Here is a 15072-nt window from a genome sequence, read left to right on the forward strand (position 1 = left end):
AAGAAATCAGGCAGTAATGACATCTGGAGAAAAAAAACAGGAACAATTTTGCTTTCATCACCTCTCCTGCTCCTGGTTGGTTGCTGAACACCAAGTAATACTTCAGATTGCAAAAATAATTTCCTGCATCTCTGTAGTTTTATTATTGCTTTTATTATTAATAAAATCAAAACCTAGCTCCTTTACCCCTAATCCCCTTGCTAGAAAATGTTTTTGTTGTAGCAATTCTGTTCCATTTTGCATTTTGCTGGTTTGTCAGATTTGTTGAAGCCTCAAGTGCAAAAGGTAACATGATGAAATAGAAACTGGCAGAAAGTACATTAAAGTTATTATCACCTGAGGACAAATCCTGGGAAGTGAACCAGAAGAAAAAAGACTTCCATCTGGAAATCAGACAAAGAGCATACAGGCAAACCCAGTAATTCCACTACTGTTTTGGCAACCATTCAAAAAAGTGAAAATACAGATGAGTTATGAAAAAAAAATACGTAGAAGTAATGGGAGCCTTCAAAGGGAGGACAGAAAGGAGCAAAGGTGAAATGGAAAACAGATACTAAATTTCAGACACTAGATGCAGTACCAACATGCATTTTGAAAGGGCATTATATCAAATGAGCAAAAGTCAACCTTTTGGTTAGATATGACAAAGGCTACCATCAGAGGATTCAAGGACCAAAGAGTTATGAATTTGAAAAGCTTTTTAGGTTTTGTCCATTCAGCAAAATATTTTGCAATTCTGCCTTTTCAACCACTATTAAGAGCTGATTCATTTCTTTCTGTATTCTCCATATGATTAGCATGACGTTTTATTTCTTGGTACACAAATTAGTTTAGCTGATAGACAGCAACCAGTGCTTAAAACCAAAATAACTAGGAGTGATAACCTCAATTTTCAGCACAAATTATTTAAAAGAAATGTGTGAATTCCAGTTTTGTGCTGACTACATAGATTTAAAAGCATCTCAGCTAAAAGAGAAGATCTACTGAGAATACTGCCATGACAACTCAAAGAAAAAAAAGACAATATTTTTGTAGATTTATGCTTGCAGAAGTGATCAGATTGCTTCTACTTTTATATTTGAAGAGGCTGAGCAAGCTAGTACCTGCCCCACAGGCAACTGCAGTATATCATGACTCTGCTTAATACATCTAGTAGATCTACATGTGGAACATTACAGAAGAAGTATGCAACAAACTGGTATTGCCCCTCATCATCGGGGGTTTCACTTATTTAAAACCATTAAAGATTTAAATAATAATTATTAAAATTATAGTAATAATGACACTAACCTATAATTATTTTAAAAGTTGTTATAAACTCTATAGGCCAGGCTTTTCTGAAATGCCCAGTGGGATCATAGGAACCTCATGCAGTTCAACAAGGCCAAGTTTCAAGGTCCCATACCTGGGTCAGGCAACCAATGACATCAATACAGTCCAGAGGATGAAATGTATTAAAAGCAGCCCTGCAGACCAGGATTTGAGGGAACTGGTGGATGAAAGGTTAAACGTGACCAGCAATGTGCACTTGCAGGCCAGAAAGACAACTGTATCCTGGGCTGCATCCAAAGCAGCCCTTAGAGAGTGTCCAAAGGAGGGCCACAAGGATGGGAAATGTCCTGAGGGGCAGCCACATGAGGAACAGCTGAGGTCACTTGGTCTGTTCAGCCTGGAGCAGAGGAAACTGAGGGAAGACCTCATTGTGGTCTACAGCATCCTTATGAGGAGAAGAGGAGGGGCAAGCACAGATCTCCGCTCTGTGGTGACCAGGGACAGGAGCTGAGGGAACTGCATGAAGCTGTGTCAGGGGAGATTTAGGTCGGAGGTTCATTGCCCAGAGAGGGTGTTTGGGCACTGGAACAGGCTCCCCAGGGAAGTGGTCACAGCACCCAGCCTGACAGAGTTCAAGGAGCAGTTGGACAATGCTCTCAGGCATGTGGGTGTGATTCTTAAGCCTGTCCTGGGCAGCACCTGCCTCTTTCTGCCTGAGCTGGTGGTATAGAGACCATTGAAAACACAGCAGCATCAGCCCCAGACTGAATATGAGACCACGGTTCTGCTATTTATACTACCTTCTTACTGAATATCTAGATAAAAATTTGGGGTTCTTTTTCTTCCAAAATACAATTTGGCTGTCTGGTCCTGTGTGCCCAACTGCAGTCTCACAGAGCATGCATTGACAAGTGTCTTCTATACTCATGACTGAAAGACAGTTTTTGATAGAATCCAGATGTGTCTGCTGAGCAGAAAATAAAAACAGAAAGGAAAAGGGAACAAGCTGTCTCCAAAATTCTCCATTTCTTAACTGAAACATGATTATTTCTGAATTCTTGGAGGCAGAAATTAGCTTGACACAAGTTTCTGTGCTTAGCATGGGGAGGTCCCTGAGCACTGCTGTGTTGTCAAAACCAAACTGCACACACCAAATTGCATATTAGTGTGACTACCTTTGGAAGAGGCAGCTGTGCTGGGACGTGACCCTTGTCACATGCTTCTTCTCTCAGCCTTGTACTGGCACTAGAAGTTGTGCTAGTGAACATCAACTGCGCCATGAAATAGGTCTCAAACACCTTTTTTATTTTTACATTCCCCCCCCCCCCCCCCGCAAAGTAGGCTCTGCAGAATGAAGAAAAGTAAAAACAGAGCTTAGACCTTACATTTTCAATGAATGTGGTCAGCTCTCACATGAGTGATGGTCACAACATAAAACTTGGACAAACCTGCACATGGATAAATACTAATTCCTATTCCCGTGCTCATGAATGCAAGAAATAGCAGCTCGATATGGAGCAAGCGTTTATCAGAATTTAAAAGAAAAACAAACATAAACAAGGAGTCTTTAAAGAGAATAAGGAGTGTTAAAAGCCTCCGTTTAACTCCTTTCACACCTGGGTGCAGCACAGCTGCTCTGGGAGGGCAGCTAAAGGAATCCTGAGACACTACTCCATTCTGCTCTCATTTGAAATGCATAATGAAAATCATTTGTCTGATGTTCTGTTTGACCAATTATATGGACAATTTCAGATGCTGAAGTAACCTGCTTCTCCTTGTACAAATACTTAATCAGAAAGGCAAAACCCTGTATTAAAAGTACAATATATCCAAACCAAAACCAGCTGTTATTTTGCTAAATTGGATTTTGTACTGCATTCACAGCTGGCTCCTGTGACTTAAAAGAAAGCTTATAACCAGAATTGGAATTTACAAAAAGGATTATTTTGTTTGTTTTTCTAATATTTGGTATAGATATTACAAGACCTCTGTTTTCAATACATAAAGAATTCCTTTTTGATCCCTGTATTTCTAACTCTCAGAATGACTGGAGATTTTGAAATTAAATGACTATTGAGACAATTCTTCTGACTAACCATAGTAATTTATAAAAAATACTTATGCAAAAAAGATAAATGAGTATATGCTATTTAATTTATAAACTCTATTGTAATAACCTAAGGCTTTTTTCAAAGCAAACATGGTTCTTAAAAGCAAAGTAATTGAGTCCATATTCCTTTCTTGACATTTTTTTGGCTTTATTTTTATTATCACATGCAGACATGGGGAAACAGAGAGCTAAATTGGCAAACTCTAAATCTTGTCACTGCTATAACTAGAAACTCCCTTTAGTTTCTTGGGGGTTTCGTTTGGGTTTTTTTCCTGTGGAAAAGTCTGATATTTTTGTATACCAGAATAGTGGAAGGAGACATTTCCAAAAGGGAGATCGATTTTCAGGTTGTGTCTTCAAGTCATGCCAAAATAGCTGAGACCAATTCCACCTCAGTCTGAGCCATTGCTTGGTGTCCTTCTATAAATTGTCATGCATCACCCTTCACTTCTTTTGCTTGGATTAGACCAAAGCCACTGAGTTGCTGTAAAGGGTTTGCATCTTTGAATGCCCAATTTAAATGTGGTGGAACATTAGACACAAAGCCCAGCTAGGGTTGTCAAGCCTTATTCCTAATTGTTTTATGCAAACCATAAGGCAACTATTTCAGAGGTTTTTTTCCTTTTAGACCAGAGAGCATCCAGTTTACCAATCCTGTTGACATTCCACCAAAGAGTTCCAGCAACCTATAACCTCAAGAGCCAGTCTAAGAGACAGGAAGACTAAAATCCTACTGTGTGGCCTGTGCCATCAGAGTACTACAGGAAAGATTAAAGACTTTTCCTGTGTTCTAGGTTCCTGTGGTAGCAAGGATCTAATTAGGTCAAAATGCCTGGACAGTCCTAGGAGCAGACTACATGGCATGGCAGAATGTAGAAAAAATGCAGGAAAAATAAAAGGTTTTGAATCCCTTTGGGTTCTATCAGTCTGGCCCTAAGGAAATGCCCCTCTGTTCTCAAATACGATGAACAGTTTGTCCATGGATGAATAAACACGGCAAGTATTAGACAAAATTATGAATAGCAGCAGAACTGTCAGAACACTTGTGCAGTTTTGGCTAATTACCAATGCTACAAACAATCCCTGTCCAAACCCTACAATTCCCTTTCTATATCCCCTTTCATCCCCCTCTGAAAGTCCCAGTAGCCAAATTACATGTCAAGGGGAGAAAATGTTCTTGACTTTTTGGGGCATCTAGGAGGAGAAACTTTAAAATGGGTTTAAATAAATGTAATTCTAAATATGGTGCAACAAATGCAAATTAGGCATTAAGATATTTATGGCTGAACAATCAGCAGGAGCCAAATAATGTGTAACTAAACTATAAAACATTACTATCATTGTTAAGTACAGTACATAATATATCTACTTCCATATTTAAAGGAAAATATATGGAACAAATTGCACACAAATACTGTCGTGATCTGTGTAACCATGCCTATTTCTTAAATTTCTCTGCTAGCACTTAGTATTATGTATTATCAAAATTCTAACACTGATAAAGACCTGATACATTAATAGGAGGAGACAGAAAATTATATAACAAATGAAAGACTAACCGCTTTTCTTTTACTACCAGTAGCCTTTGCAAAGCAATACTACATTATCAATCAAGGCAGGGATTGCTGAATTACCTCCTGTGAGATGGCGGAAAATCTGGAATGACTGACACACCCCCAGGTTCCTGAATCTGAAGACCACAAAGCCTCGTAACTAACACTGGTGTTTTCTTTTTCCTTTCTTTAAATAACCAAAACAACCAAAAAAACTCCCAACCAAAAAAAATACCCAAAATACCCTAAAAACCCATAACAAAACAAAACCACCAAAAAAGGAACTTTCATGTTTAAAGGGAAAGTCCTACTGTGGCCTCAGTATATTTAGTTTCTGGCCTTTTCATTGCATAGCATTCAAATTGGAGTCACATGAACAACCAATAAGCAAAGGAAACAAGTTTCCAAACAATTACAGAATCATAGAATCACTGAGGCTGGAACAGACCTCTAAGATCACTGAGTCTAACCATTAACCTAGTGCTGCCAAGCCCACCACTAGACCATGTCCCCATGCAACACATCTACGAGTTTTTTAAATACCTCCAGGGACAGTTTATGTCTCATTTCATGTTACTTCTGACCAGGAGTGTTCCCTACATCACTAAAGAAATTGCTGGCCTCAATAGGCTAAGCTTTGATCTCCTTTTTATGCCAAACATAACTGCTACAAATTCAGTAGTAACAATGATTTCCTGGCTTTGGTAGAAGAAATAGGTTAAACATGAATCCAAAAATCAAACTTTTCTAAAGCAGCTGTCCTGGGAGAGGATCAGATCTGAATGCTACCTAGAATGGTGCAGACTTCTCAAAGCCCTCTGCCAGTGAGAGGGACTGGATACAGGAATTGTTAGAACAATATCACTCATCATCAAAAGAATATGGTAACAGCTTTTGTATTTCTGCATTTGTACATCTCTTACATAGCAGCTGCACTGATTGCTGACAATTTTTTACTGACCTCACTTCTATGAATGCAGCATGAGGATCAATCCAAGGCAAGATGCTGTCATCTAAATCCTCTGATAAGAGCATACCACCCTAAGAATGGAATATGAGCTTTTTTCTTCATGAAAAATTGCCCAGCTAGGCCTATCAAAACTTATACCATCTACCTCTCAATAGTCTTAAAGATTAAAAAAGAAAAAAAAGTTTAAAAGCAAATTATTGCTGTTTATTTGCTGTTTAACTGCTATTTAGCTGGCACTTGAACACACTCGATTAAGGTGAAAAGCTCTCCCTTCACTAACTAAAATAGCCTGATGTAACTTTATAGCTGGAAGGGACTTGCCAGAAGAATAGCCAGTTGCATGTGGGAATCTGTAAACTGAAAGAGTGATCTGAGCTTTCAAAAAAAACAACCCATGATAAATAATTTCTTTATACTGCTGGAAGAGACAGTATCTCTTGGAGTAGACCTTCTGCATTAGTACTGAGGCAGAATGCCTTGAAGCAAGCTCTCACTTCATGCCAGCATGCAAAGAGTTCTCAAATGAAATACTGGAATTTTAGCACTAGCCCCAAAGGCCTTCAAACACAAAAGACTGTTCCCAGCGGATCCTTCAGAATTTGGCTGCCCACTGCCCTTTTAAAGTCATGCTACATCTATAGCCTAGGGTTTAGCTCACAAGCCTCTACCAGGTAAAAAAACACAACATTGAAGCTATCTATTTCTTCTAAAAGAAGAAATTGTTTTTATCTAAAAGAAACTGACTACAAAACATCTTTTCTAATATTGATTTTAAAAAATCCCAACCAACAAAAAATGTCATCAAAGCTGATATTGACAGTAAACTATTCAAAAATAGGTGAACATTCCAACTTTTATGGAAGATTTCAAAACAAAGCACATGAATGCACTTTTGTAGATGACACATTAAGGATACTATCTGCTATGAGATTATTTTATTTGAGAACATTTCAAAATAGAAGGGCCAAAAATTTTATAGCGAATAGTTAGCTAAATTTTAATGGACTCCAGTATTGTCTTCTGAACTGGGAAACAGCCAAAGACAGGAATCTACTTCTACACCTTCATTTCCCCTCAAAAGGATAATCTTAAACTCATGGAATCTGAAAACTCACATTGGGAAACTGTTTAGAGGAACTGTTTAGAGGAGGACCTCGTTCATAGAGACCACGTAAAATTTGTACTTTGGATTTCCTAAAACAAGAACAGCAACACAAACTCTTCAATTTCCTCTTCAATCTACAATCAGGGCAATACAGACTCCTATCCCTCTGTCCTTTCTGCACGAAGAATGTGTCCATTTCACACCTTCAGCTAAACATATATGTCTAATCTAATTAATTGCTACATTGCATCTGCCAGCAATCTAGAGGTGCCTACAGGGAAAGTCCATCCAGTGTTACAAACCAAGCCTCATGTTAGAATGACCCCTGGAAAACACCAGGTCACCTCCTTGCCTCTGCAAAGCCCTCTTCCACCCTGTAATTTTGCTCAATCTCTCACAGCATAACAGTGACCTGAAGTATGAAATCACTGAGTGAATCACACAAATTACATAATTCCATGATACTAATGGTGACAGAGATACCCAGTGCACTGCAGAGAAATAAAAAATATTTCCAATCAACAGGGACATTTAAAACTTGCTTGTTATCTTTTCTTCTTACTTTTCCCCCTTCCCTTTTTCTCTTAAGAAACAGAAGTGTAAATGCATTTGTCAAAAAGAAATGGAAGTTTGAAGCCAAATTAGGTATTGGAATCAGACTTCCATCTAAACATTATTTCAACACACTTTCAAAATTAGGAGATTTTTGGTTTGGGGTTTTTTGTTGGCTTGGTGTTTTTTGGTTTTGTGGGATTGTTCTTTTTTTTTAAATTCCAACTTAATTTTTATTTGGATATATAGAGTGCATTTTTGTACCTACAACTCAACATGACATTAGGAGCAAACACAAACATGCAAGCCGGCAAAGCAGAATTTCTAAGACAGTTAAAGTATCAATAATACTAGAATGCCACTCTTTGCTCTGGCATACTAAAGAAGAAGAAGCTGGTAAAGAAAATGGGGACATGTGCTTCTAAATAAAATCAACATTTTTGTCAGGATCAGGATGCCAAAGTGCATGTTAATAACAGCTGTCATGTACACACTCTAGGAATGAAGGATCTGTGCATTTATTTTGGTACTACAGTACTAACCAAGAAGCATTTTCACAAGGTGTTATGTCTTTCCTATGTCTGAAGAAAGTCATCTGTCCTAAAAGAACTCAAGCAGAAGAAAATCTTGCTCAGAACCTTATGTAATGAAACAATCCACCTTGGAAGCGACCAATGTCATTTCTTCTCACATTTACACATTAGATGGACATTTAAAATTAATTCTCCTTTTTATTTTCTTCCTTAGGCCAGCAAATTTAACTACATCTCTTTATTGTTCCACTACATCTCTTTGTGTCAGAAAGAAAGAAAGATTTCCCCATCAATATAGCCCTCAAAAAACATCACTGACTTCAACATGTATCCCCCCAAACTAGGGAGAAGTAGTAAGGGCAGCCCTATAATGTTTTCCCATAATGTTTCTATGCAATACCATTGATGATTTTCTAGGTGTATGTACATACAACAATACGTGTACACACAGACAAACAAATTTACACACACTCCTCCCTTCCTGCCATACCTTACACAACACCTACTTTGCACAGAGAAAAGGAGATTATTACTTGAAACAAACTATTTCTCAGCTCTATGACACTGAAACCACCAAGTATTTGCCCAAGTACATCAGTCCACCCCCACACACAGTGATAAATTCATTACAGACAAAACCCAAGAAAGGCACCTTTCTAAATAGAATAAGGTAGTTGGCATTCAGAACATACAGTAAAGAAAGTTTCCAGAGGAAAGTTCTGTACTAAATATAAGAAGTACATAAACCTGAATAACAACCACGTTACCTAAACACGAGGATGTGGTCACAAAGGTATTAAAATTATGGAAATTACTTTACAATACATCTATAACATAGATATTGAAGTATTATTAGAAGGGCCTTTTTGTCTTTTTTTAGTAATGCTTCTACATTTTAACTTTATAAATTCTGTACCTTTGAAAATGAAGGACCTCTTTCATTGAAGGTATTTTTTCCTCCAAGCTTTTTCCAAATCAAAAAGAGCCTAAGAAAATATTTAGAGTTTTTTATAATTCAAATTTGAAAAAAGTCTAATTCAATGCTTTATACAGCAGTTTAACATTGGCTTTATTCCAACATTAATAGCTGTATGTGCCTTGTATATGAAAGAAAGTATATAAAATATATTGTAGTCATGTGCAACATTTTTGTCACTCAAAAATATAACAGAAAACTTCGTTTTCCCACTTGATACTAGATTTGAGAGGAAAAAAGAAGCTTTTTTATATAACAATCACTTTCAGTCAACAAAGCATCCCTTTTTCAGACCACAAGACAAGATAAAATATAGCAACACTATCTGACAATCCTTTGCCTTATTGCTTTCCTGTACAGTGAAAATATATTAAAACCATTTCTATGAAAGAATCGATGTAATCTCTAGAGAGGGTGCACATGTTCACTGTGAGCTGAGGCTAGTTAAACTCCAGTGTACACTCTATCAGTAAGTAACGCTATATTTCAAAAACTTATTTCAGCAGTACATTCTGCCTTTTTCACTGTGAAATGTTGACAAAAGCATTTGATGTTGCCATGATAGAAAGCTTTTTTGAATAAGCTGAAAGTATTCTAAGTGAGACACAAAAACATGAATCAGTGGAGGTAGTTGTAATGTCTTTTAGTATTAACCGTCCTATGAGTGTCACTGAGATTTCTATTTCACAGCACTGGGTTTCAGTCTAGTTGCTCACAGGTAATCGTACACATCATAGACCCTGCTTGGTTTGTATTTGAAAATAATCTGTGGTGTATTTAAATAAAAATCTATAGATTCTTGAAAGCTAAAGAGATATTTTGTATTTATTAAAGATTCCAACTGCATTTGAAGTTCCAAAGAAGAGAAAGAGGTCACTTTCTCTTATCAGTAAATCTAACAGCCCCTCCTCCATGCTGTCTCTTAAATAGAATATTATTTTAACTTCATGCGATACCTGAAAATAAACTGTTTACAGAAGCTCACAAAATCCATTACACATGGGAGATAAACACATCGGTTCTATACAGCACAGTGGAATATGAAGTCTGCAGAACCTAGAGGCATAAACCAAAGCATTCTAACAAGAAAACCTTTCCAAGAACAGCCCACAATTTTCATAGGCAACAGAGAAGCAATATTCAAACACAGATATGACCACCCTACAGCTTGCCCTTACATATAAAATTTCCAGAACAAACCACTAAACACACATCAAGACACATGACAAAAAGTTGTCGACACCACCAAACCTCACTTTCTCTCCCCGGAGCATCCTCTAAGTCTCTTGGAGAGCGAAGAATCAGCTCACCTGCACCGGGTGGCCCCAGCCGTGGGCACAGCCGCACTCTGACCACCACTGTCCCGGGCTGCCCTGCGGCTTGGCCGGGGATTTGGGGGGGCTCTTCCGCGCCGTGTCCCACAACGGGACCAACTTGCCCCTGCCCTGGCTGCCAGCCGCGGCTCCCCACGAGGGCAGCGCCTGACAGCTGTGCTGGAGGCCCGGCGGATGCTGCTGCCAGCGGCAGGCGCAGTGGCCATCCCTGGCGGCGGGGGGCACATTCCTGCCCCCGTCCGAGCCCTCGGCGCCCCTGCCGCAGCTGTGCTGCCGGGAGAGGTGCCCGTGCATGGCTCGCCCGGGGCTCGCCCTGCCCGCCGGGCATGGACGCGCTGCCGGCGGCGGGGGCGAGGCGCGGCGGCGGGGCCCGGCCAGCCCGGGGGCAGCGCTGGCCAGCGCCGGGCCGGCAGTGGCGAGCGCCGGGGCAGAGCTGGCTAGCGCCGGGGCAGAGCTGGCTAGCGGCGGGATGGCAGTGGCTAGCGGCGGGGCAGAGCTGGCTAGCGGCGGGCCGGCAGTGGCTAGCGGCGGGCCGGCAGTGGCTAGCGGCGGGCCGGCAGTGGCTAGCGGCGGGGCATGGCGGAGGCCGGGGCCGGCGGGGGCCGCTGCCCAGCAGCCCCGTGTCAATAGCGGACTCCACTCGCGCAGCCACTTGACAGCATCCCCGCTGCAGGCAGAAGCAATCAATGCTCTGCGTGGCTGGGACGCACGCCTGCATCCCTTTCTGGATGACAAACCACGGGAAGGGAAGGGGGGGAAAAAATATATCCAACAACCAACAAAAACCACTCTTGCAATTTTCAGGAAGATTTAGTCATTTTCTGGCTGACCCTGGCACGAGTCACAGGCACCCTGCTGAAGCACATTTATATGTACAAGCTTTACGGGCGAAGTGCTTTCTTGTGGAAATAGCATCTAGACAAAGTACTGAAAAAGATACTCCTTTACCAATGATCCAAACAGACGCGGGAGTGGTTTTTTCCCTGCATGCCTGAAAAGACCTTGTCAACAAAATTGCATCAGAAGATGCAAATGACAAGTCCGGCAAGAATGTTATCTGCCCTAAATGCTAAACCACAGCATGAAGTCGGTATGCGCTAATGTGCACAGGCTAGTGTGCACAAACACAGAGGAGAGAGCAAGAGGCTGAATTTAAAAATAAAGCCAAAGAGACCTGTTCCACAAGTTAACAACTCTCCAGCATCTTATATACGTAATGTGAATATTTTTTTTGTGTGCAAAGACCTCAAGATTCTGACTGATGTATCATTTTCTGTTCTGTTTTTCACCCCTTAAAAATTCTTTGGTGCTTGCCAATGACCTTCTGTACAGTTTTCTGTAAATTCCCTCTTGGGTTTTTCTTCCTAATATGATCTCTTTTCCTGAAATTATCCTGAATTCTTTCTTTGCAAGTACTATATTCTTATAGAAGTGACAGAATTGTAACATGAAAAAATCTGGTCTGATTGTTCCAAGCACCTTGAGATCTTTAGGGGTGTTCTGCAGTCTCAGGTACCTAAGTCCTTAGGCCTGTAAGACACTCATTGGATCATGGACTTCTGTATGTTTATAATTTTTTAAAGATTTTCTTTTACCTGTAGCATATTTCAGCTATATTTAACCATAGGAAATAACAAATTAATTTCTAAAAACAAATACAGGAATGTGTAACAATACTTTTGGGTCTGTTGGTATTCAACTAGGATTTAAGTACACATAGAAATTAAAAAGAATTAGTAAAATACATAGTTTTACAATTACAAAGTCTAAAACAAATCTGCTTTTAAAGACTTCAGTGTCAAAGGTGACTATGACTATCTGCAAATATGCTTTCAAAAGAGATAAATAAATTTTCAAAAATGCATTGATGCAAAAAAACTTGATGCAGTTATTGAATTCCTCTTACATAGTTAACCTGATATTCCTCAAAACTTAGACATTTCTAAAGTACATAACAATAAAACCTGGCAGTAATTCTTGACAAAAAAAAAAAACAAAACACAAGAGTTATGGCAATGCTCTAACAGTGGAGAAAATATTTTGACAAAACTGTAGTTTGAATTGCTGCATGTGAAACTCACATCAGTTTAGCTGTGTTTCCATTCAAGGTGCTTGTCTCAGTTATACTAAACTGATGTGATAATGCAAGGTTTATTCAGAACTTCACTGAACAGCCAAAATTGTACTCCATATACTCTCACATAACAAAAACCCATCTGCAAGAACTCACAGAGCTTGGCATAAAATTAACGTCACTTCATGTTTGAAAAAGAAATATTAATGCACTTCTGAATTGCAAACATAGATGCGGAAGCCAGCACTTAAAAACCTGAGCTAAGTGGGTCTTCAAGGAAGTCATTGCTACATGTAAAGTAAATGTAAAGTTACATAAACCTGAACCCATCTTTTGCAGTTTTACTCAAGGATAAGAAGTGAAGCTGTGTGAGCTGTCCAGAAAGCTGCTTTCTTCTAGTGCTCTAGGGAAATTCAACCCTAAGCACCTCAAACTTATTTGCTGGAAGGTAATTCAAGTCATTACTGCACCACTTCCAGCAGGACTGCCTTGAATAAAGAAATGTATGTATTGACATTATGTGAAGCTATAAATCATATATATAAAATTGTAACATATTTATATACCATAAAAATATATAGAAAACAAAACACTAATAAAGACAAATTCAGTTTTTGTTTCCATCACTGGAGACCTATATTAGCAGTGTCCATCACCTTAAAACCATCAGATTTTTGGTCACATAGCAAGCTACCTAGTTCAACCCAGAGTATCCCAATGCTATTCAAGCTTTCTCAAATGCCAGTCAGAAACTAAAAAAAAAACAAACAACCAAAAACCAACCAACCAAACAAAAAGCTTTAATATATCTGTCAAAGCTATTTGGAGAAATCTGGATAATTGCAGAAGTCACCAAAAAATCCAAACAAATTTTAAGAAGTTACTCAAAATGATATATACAATATATATAAAAACCAGGGCAAGCAATGGCTACAATAGCATTGGGGAGTGTAAATAATCTACACATTCCACAACCAGACATAGTGTGTAGACAACCTACACACAAAATTTTGAGTAAACTGCACCAGGCACTAAAATATCTATCACAAACCTGCCTATCCCTGTATTTTGAAGCAGTAGATGACCTTTTAGCAACCTTAGTGCACCCCAGTCAGAACAATGCAGGACTATAATGGCATCCTTTTGACTGTAACATTCATGTTAAAACAGTGTATTTGAAATAGCCTCTTATCCAAGATGTGTTTTTTTAAAGAAATAATTTGACACCACTGAATATAGCCTAGGAGTGTTGGGTAGGCTCAGGGTATTTCATACTTTAAAAATTACTAAAGAAAAGAATTTCTACAGATAAATTATTCTACTGCCAATACTTTTTTTTTAAAGGTTGTCACTGCCTATGTGAGACAAAAATGAATATGGGATGCACATGTGCAACTAATTGCCAGACAACATGGTAAGATGGATTCAAAAGATAATGCAATTTCATCCGCTGTAATTGAACCATTGTATTAGAGAGGATGGCACGCACCTCTGGATGAACTTGGATTAACACATGGCTCAAATCCACATGACCAACTGTCATCCTAATTTGACAGTAACTGGTGCACAGAGCAAAACTGAATATTGTACGATACATGATGTGAACTGCGTTTGACCCAATGCTGTTGTGGAAAAAATTCACTAATTTTCTTTTTAAAGTATTAAGTAGGCATGACAAAATGGAGCAAATAGATTCAGCTGATATTGCACCAGCACAAATAACTGTAACTGGATTACAGAAATGTTGGACATACACCAAAAATAAATGCTGAGAATAGTTTGCTTCAGGCAAAAATGTGCATATGGGAAAGAAAAAGTGCATATGGGAAACAAAAATTATTAATAGAGTTCTGAAAGGGAAGCTACAATCATGGGCAAAGATGATTTAGATGTAGTAACAGATTTTTCCCTCCAACCAAGAATGCAATGTTATGCAACCATAAAAAAATACAGAATAAAAGAAGAGCAATAAATGTGGACTGGATCAACATATTAGAGCACCTAAATTTCTATAAACACTTTTCTTGAAGAAAAATAATATGAACAATTACTAGCACAATAGAAAAACTACTAAAATGAGTCAAAGGCAATTTCTTTGCAAGTATTTTGTTTGGTTTATTGGTTACTGAAATGCAATCTTGTATAGAAATAATATTCTCAGTGGTGACATGGACTTGAAGGAATGGTTGTGATTAGTCCAAGATTAGGCCAGGAGCCAACTGATCCAGTGTAAGTCATTGTTGTCATAGTGTAGCCAGGAAATCTTCGAAAAATAATTTGATCTTCATAACTATTCATATGCAAAATAAAAAAAACAAAACAAAACCAAACAACAAACCTAATAAAAAACCAACACCACTTCATCTAATGAAACCAGAACCTAAGAGGTGGGGAAAGACACAGCTGAAATAAAACAACTCAGCTTCTATTTCAGGTCTGTCTACTCCTCTCTTCTTCTTTGTATTCAAGGCAAGAAGCACGTAGGAGTAAAACACCAAAAATAAAACAGTAGAAGAAGAAAAATATAATAAAAGACAGCTATTTAAAAAATTCACCATTAAGGAAATTGCACTGGAAATCTATCAATGATTTT

At 38.7% G+C, this 15072-nt stretch overlaps 1 protein-coding gene across 1 annotated transcript in view; it reads right to left on the bottom strand.

The window, feature by feature from the left end:
- The window catches only part of DLG2 (discs large MAGUK scaffold protein 2), a 420316-nt gene extending 409617 nt beyond the window's left edge, over positions 1–10699 (bottom strand). Inside the window, exon 1 of the mRNA XM_058830779.1 lies at positions 10382–10699. Coding sequence (XP_058686762.1) covers positions 10382–10699 — 318 coding nt within the window. The remainder of the gene's footprint in view (positions 1–10381) is intronic.
- Between the last annotated feature and the right edge of the window lie 4373 nt (positions 10700–15072).

This window comes from Poecile atricapillus, chromosome 1, assembly GCF_030490865.1.
Source record: "Poecile atricapillus isolate bPoeAtr1 chromosome 1, bPoeAtr1.hap1, whole genome shotgun sequence".
NCBI classification, from domain to species: Eukaryota; Metazoa; Chordata; class Aves; order Passeriformes; family Paridae; genus Poecile; species Poecile atricapillus.